This window comes from Coenobita brevimanus, chromosome 112, assembly GCF_032717465.1.
Source record: "Coenobita brevimanus isolate Jiangsu-jjx chromosome 112, ASM3271746v2, whole genome shotgun sequence".
In the NCBI taxonomy this organism is placed as follows: Eukaryota; Metazoa; Arthropoda; class Malacostraca; order Decapoda; family Coenobitidae; genus Coenobita; species Coenobita brevimanus.
Window position 1 is genome coordinate 1120001 of NC_137065.1, and position 6847 is coordinate 1126847.

Consider the following 6847-nt stretch of genomic DNA (forward strand, 5'->3'; position numbering starts at 1 on the left):
CCGTCTCGTGCAGGCTTCCCCATCCCCTTCCTTGCATTCTTGTGCCGTCCACGAGTCAGATTCTGTTGCACGAGAATTGAAATGCAAGACTGGCTGAAAAAGAGGAGTAAAAAGTAATAGGAAAAAGAGTGGAAAAAGAGGAGTAAAAAGTAATAGGAAAAAGAGTGGAAAAAGAGGAGTAAAAAGGGGAGTAAAAAGTAATAGGAAAAAGAGTGGAAAAAGAGGAGTAAAAAGAGGAGTAGAAAGTAATAGGAAAAAGAGTGGAAAAAGAGAAGTAGAAAGTAATAGGAAAAAGAGGAGTAAAAAGAGAATCGGAAAAGAGCCACGTAAAGAGAGAATCGAAAAAGAGAATTGTAAAAAGAGAATCGTGGAGTTGAAAAAGAGGCACTTATCCACTTTCTGTTCTCCTCCTCTGGCTCCCTCTCATTTGCCTCCCTTCTCTCTCCCTTTCTTCTTTCCCTCTCTCCGTCCCTCCCTTCTCTATCGCTCTCTTCTTTCCCTCCCTCCCTCCCTCCCTCCCTCCCTCCTCCATCTCCTCTAATTTTGCTAATGCCCCCCTGACCTTAATTAGGCACTGGTTTAATTACATGACGCAATATACGCCACGCCCCTCACGCGTCCCCCGTCGTCATGGCAACGCAGACGCCATAACATTACCCACAAAAATAAACAAATAGGTAGGTAGATCAGTTTGACTCTCTCTCTCTCTCTCTCTCTCTCTGTCCGTCCCAGGAGCACAGTAATAAACAAAATACCCGCCCAGAGGACATCAGTTCGACTCTCTCTCTCTCTCTCTCTCTCGCCGAGCACACCTCGTCACCAATTCACGATAGATAGATAGATAGATAGACAGATGTACAGACATAGACATAGATTTAGATAGATAGATATAGGTAGATAGACACAGATAGACAGGTAGGTATATAGATAGATAAATAGACAGATATACAGATAGATAGACAGAGACATATACTTAGGCAGATAGATATAGGTAGATAAACACGGATAGACAGGTAGGTAGGTAGGTAGATAGATAGTCGCCTGCCATCTCACCTGTCATCAGTCACGTGAGTCCAGGTAATTAAGGGAGATAGATAGATAGATAGACAGACACACATACTTAGGTAGATAGAAACAGATAGACAGGTAGGTAGATAGATAGATAGATAGACAGACAGATAGATAGTCGTCATCGTCACGTGAGTCAAGGTAATTAAAGGAGTGGATGAGTTTACCTGTCTGGGCTACCTGGGGGCATCGGAGTTTACCGTAATTAGCTCATTAGTCTACCGTACCTACCTGTCATCACCCCCACTACACCTCACCTCGCGTACACACACACACACACACACACACACACACACACACACACACACACACACACACACACACACACACACACACACACACACACACACACACACAGCACCTATAACACCACCATCACCTCGGCCCAAATTTATTGAAAAACCATCCCATACCAACCTTATATTAAGAGCCAACTCTCTCTCTCTCTCTCTCTCTCTCTCTCTCTCTCTCTCTCTCTCTCTCTCTCTCTCTCTCTCTCTCTCTCTCTCTCTCTCTCTCTCTCTCTCTCTCTCTCTCTCAAATCCCCGCCATATTAATTCCAAAAATAACCTATGTCGTTTCAGTCGCTGGTGGTAATGTGACACGAACACACCCTGCCAAAACTTTTACTAACCAAATTAACTTTTTTTCTCTCTCTCTCCCTCATATAACTTTTTTTTCCACTTATTATTCATCAGACGCGCCAGGGCAAGGGTGGGGGTTGGATGTGTGTGTGTGTGTGTGTGTGTGTGTGTGTGTGTGTGTGTGTGTGTGTGTGTGTGTGTGTGTTTATGTATGTGCTTGTGTGTGTGTTTTGTTTGTATGTACGTGTGTTTATGTATGTGTGTGTGTGTCTGTGTGGGTGTGGGTGTGGGTGCGCAGCGATATGAGTCCGTAGCTCCTCTTCCTTAGCGATTTATTTTGCGTAGTGCCCCTTAGTATCGTCTTGTATATCGCTTTAAATATACAAGAGGATAATGAGAGGCAGTGTACGGAATAAATTGCTCAGGAAATGGTGTTAGGGAATGTACAAAGGCCACCTGCAGTATGACTCTCTCTCTCACACACCTCATTATTGCATTCCGACTTGACGCGCTTCTCGTATGGGGGGGGAGAGGGGGAGGGGAGGAGGGAGAGAGAGTGGAGGGGGATGTAGGGGAAGGAGGGAAGGAGAGAAACGGCAGGGGAGGGGAGGAGGAAAATATGGAGGGAAGGAAGAGAAAAGATGGATGATGGAAAAGATGAAGAGGAAGGTGGGAGGAGGGGGGAGGAAATGGAGGGAGGGTAGGATGATGTGGGGGGAGAGGAGGATAGGGGGAGGGGTAGAAAAGACATGGAGGGGGATAGGATGGTGATGGGGAGGGGAGGAAAGGGGGAGAGGGGAGTTAAAAGAAAGGGGGTTGGGTAGGGGAGAGAAGAGTGAGAGGGAGGGGGGTTATAGGATGGGAGGTGGGGGAGGGGGAGAGGATGAAAGCGGGAGGGAAGGATGGTGGGATGGGATGGGAGAGAGGAGAGGGAGGGGAGGAAGGGAAGATGAGAATGGAGGGAGATTGGGGGAGGGGAGACGGGGAGGGAAGGAGGTAAAACTTATCAATGGGATCAATTAACCTCAATGACCTGAGAGAGAGAGAGAATCTTACACACACACACACACACACACACACACACACACACACACACACACACACACACACACACACACACCAGACATCACAGTACGGTAACTCCTACAAATACGCACACACGCACATAACGGCAACTCAGACATACATAGGTACACACATAAACATACAACATAACAGTTCATACACACACACACACACACACACACACACATCGTAACAACAGGTCTCGCTCATTATTATTGATGACTGTCTACCTTTTCATCTGTGTCTATCTGTCTATCTATCTATCTCTTCTTTATCTACTGGATATGTCTGGCTGTCTGCCTCTTCTCTCTCTATATATATCCTCCTCCTCCTCCTCCTCTTCTTCCTCCTCCTCCTCTTCTTTGCCTCTTAACTAAAAATGAACACATCAAAGGCTTCACTAAATTAAGTTTCTTCTGTATATTCTTAGCGTAATTTTTGTGGCTACTTATTATTTTTAGTATTGGGGTTGTGTTTAATCTGTCTGTCTATCTATCTATCTGTCTATCTATATGTTGTTGCTAATCTTCATGTCTTTATATCGCATTCCTGTCTATCTATCTACACCGCTGCTCTCTCTCTCTCTCTCTCTCTCTCTCCCTTCCTCATCCCTTTTCTTTTTAAAGTTATTGATCCTATATTGTCTCCTTCCTTCCTTCCTTCCTTCCTTCCTTCCTTCCTCCCTCCCTCCCTCCCCGTCTTCTTTCCTCCTCTTCTCCCTCCATTATTGCTTTCCCTTGTCTTTTATCATCCATCTTCTCCCCTCCCTCCCTCCCTCCTCCCCTCCCTCCCTCCCTCCCTCCCTCCCTCCATTCCCTTCCTCTTCCTCCTTTCTTATGTACAGTATTATCCCTCCCCTCTCCCTCTCTTCCTCCCCCCCCTCCCCTCTTCCTCCCTCCCCTCCCCTCTTCCTCCCTCCCCTCCTCTCTTCCTCCCTCCCTCTCTCCATCCCTCCTTTCTTTTAAGTTATACCTCCTCTTCCCTTCCTCTCTCCCTCCCTCCCTCCCTTTCGTTTCCCTTCCTCCCTTCCTTTCGTCTCCCTTCCTCCCCCCTTCCCACTCCTTTCTCTCTGTTCCCTCTCCTCTTTTCCTCTCTCCCTTCTCCCTCCTCTCTTCAGATATCATCCCTCCTCTTCCCACCCACCTTTCTCTCTTTCCTCCCTCCTCCTCCACTCTCTTTCCTCCCTTCTCCTCCCCTCTTTTTCCCCCCACCTCCTCCCCTCGTCTTCTTCCTCTCCTCTCTCCCCTCCTCTCCTCTTCCCTCCTCTTCTCTCTCCTCGCCTCTTCCTCCTTTCCTCCCTTTGTCTTGCTCCTCTTCTTTTTGCCGTGATTTACGTGGCCTGGCTTTGAGAGCAGCAATTTACGGGCACGGAAGAGAGAGAGAGAGAGAGAGAGAGAGAGAGAGAATAGGGCAAGGGATGAGTGGATCTTTTCATGTTATCTGTCTGTGATCATATCCTCTCTCTCTCTCTCTCTCTCTCTCTCTCTCTCTCACACACACACACACACACACACACACACACACACACACACACACACACACACACATACCATACTCCTACCTCTGTTCTTCACATATATATCACAAACTCACTTGGGGTATATTCGAGTGAGTTGTGTTAACTTTGAACTATTCTGTAAGTCCATAAATCCCGCCTCTCTCTCTCTCTCTCTCCCCTCCCTATTTTCCTCCCCACCCCTCCTCTTCCCCACACAAATTCACCCACCCACCCAATTAGCACTCTCATGGCAGGGAGAACTCCGGGATTGTGTTCTAGAGAGAGGGGGGGCGGGGATGGATATAGCGATGTTGTTATTGCAAAAGATTGAATGTGTGTGTGTGTGTGTGTGTGTGTGTGTGTGTGAGAGAGAGAGAGAGAGAGAGAGAGATAAGGGGGTCAGATGTAGCGGTGTTGTTATTGCAAGAGATGGAATGTGTTATTGTGTGTGTGTGTGTGTGTGTGTGTGTGTGTGTGTGTGTGTGTGTGTGTGTGTGTGTGTGTGAGAGAGAGAGAGAGAGAGAGAGGGAGAGAGAGAGATATTAAGCCAATAAAAATAATAGCTAAAATTCTCTCTATTGGACTGGGATAATGAGGTGTGTAGAGTTTTATTTATGCATTATATTAGATAGATAGACAGATAGGGAGATGGATAGATAGAGAGGGGGGATGGGGAAGAGATAGACAGATAGATAGATGGATAGATAGCGAGGGGGATTGGGAGATATAGATAGATAGATAGATGGATAGATAGAGAGGGGGGTTTGGGAGAGATAGATAGATAGATAGATGGATAGATAGAAAGGGGGGATGAGGAATAGATATATCGGTATTTTTATCTCTGGAAATGGACTGTTACTGTGTGCCTGAGAGAGAGAGAGAGAGAGAGAGAGTATCATTATCATCATCAGCAGCGGCTACATTATTATAATCCTCACTACCACCACCACCACCACCACCATCATCATCATCATCATCATCATCTTCACTCCCAGCATCTCAATCACGCAATTATATAACAGTAATATGATACCGTATATTCAGCGTTAATGAGGTGAGAGTCAGGTGTAATTTGTGTTAATGAGGGGCCAATTAGAGTTAGACCAGGCATGAGAGGGGGAAGGGGAAGGGGTAATTAGGAAGAGGAAGGCATGGGTGGTAGAAGATGAGAGAGAGAGGGAGAGAAATTAACCGAATAAAGATAATTGCTAAAATTCTCTCTCTTTTGGACTAGGCTAATGAAGTGCGTAGGATTTTATTTACGCGTCGTATTAGAGAGAGAGAGAGAGAGAGAGAGAAATAAAGACAACTAAACATTATTCACACACATCTCATAAAGAAGTAAATACACTATACTGTATACCAGACAAACGCACAACCTCTCTACGCATCCTCGGTCTCCCCCTCCCCCCCACAAATTCCTGTCTGCTCCACACCTCCATCTCATCCTCGGGCTTCTCCTCCCTCATATACCTCTCTACTGTATCCACACACATGTAGAAATAAAGCAAAAAATCGAAAAATATATATATCTGTGCTCACCCCCCCCTCCATCTCATCCTTGGGTTCCTCCTCCCTCATGTACTCACCCCATGAACAGCACCACGCCCACCGTCGCCACCCTGGCCTCGATCACCTTCCACGTCCTCTTTACTATCTCCCGCTGCTCCTCCGTCAGGGTCGGGGGAGGGGGGTTACTCTCCTCCCCCTCACCCCCCGTCTCGTTCTCGGCCTTCCCCTCCTCCTCCTCCTCCTCCAGCCGCCTCTCCCCCTCGCTGTGGTCTTCCTCCCCCCTCGAGCCTCCTCCACGTAGACTCTTGCTGTATTTCCTCAAGAGGCTGCTGCTCCTTGAAGTACGACCGTTGGAGTCCAGGGAATCTTCGCGAGTGTAAGAGTTGCCCATGGTGGAGGGATTGGGTGATTGGGATTGAAGGATTGGTTGTTTAAGAGATTGGAGGTTGATTGGTTAAGGGATTGGTTGATTGGTTAAGGGACTGGGTGATTGGATTGAAGGATTAGTTGGTTGATTGGGATTGGGTGATTGGATTGAAGGATTAGTTGGTTGATTGGGATGAGGGATTGGTTGATTGGTTAAGTGATTGGATTGAAGGATTAGTTGGTTGATTGGGATGAGGGATTGGTTGATTGGTTAAGTGATTGGATTGAAGGATTAGTTGGTTGATTGGGATGAGGGATTGGTTGATTGGTTAAGAGACTGGAGATGATTGGATTGAAGGATTAGTTTGTTGATTGGTTAAGAGGCAGGAGATTGATTGGTTGATTGGGATGAGTGATTGAAGGATTAGTTGATTGGTTAAGAGACTGGAGGTTGATTGGGATGAGGGATTGAAGGATGAGTTGATTGGTTAAGAGACTGGAGATTGATTGGTTGATTAGGATGAGGGATTGAAGGATGAGTTGATTGGTTAAGAGGCTGGAGATTGATTGGTTGATTGGGATGAGTGATTGAAGGATGAGTTGATTGGTTAAGAGGCTGGAGATTGATTGGTTGATTAGGATGAGGGATTGAAGGATGAGTCGGTTGATTGGGTGAGAGAGTTGAAGAGAGATCTAGGTAGGATTAGGGATTGTTGGTTGATTGGCTGAGGGATGGTTGATTAGGTTTGGGGAT

At 46.5% G+C, this 6847-nt stretch overlaps 1 protein-coding gene across 1 annotated transcript in view; it reads right to left on the reverse strand.

Annotated features, from left to right (window-relative positions):
* The window catches only part of glob1 (globin 1), an 82001-nt gene extending 75883 nt beyond the window's left edge, over nucleotides 1–6118 (reverse strand). Inside the window, exon 1 of the mRNA XM_080286614.1 lies at nucleotides 5805–6118. Coding sequence (XP_080142740.1) covers nucleotides 5805–6118 — 314 coding nt within the window. The remainder of the gene's footprint in view (nucleotides 1–5804) is intronic.
* Between the last annotated feature and the right edge of the window lie 729 nt (nucleotides 6119–6847).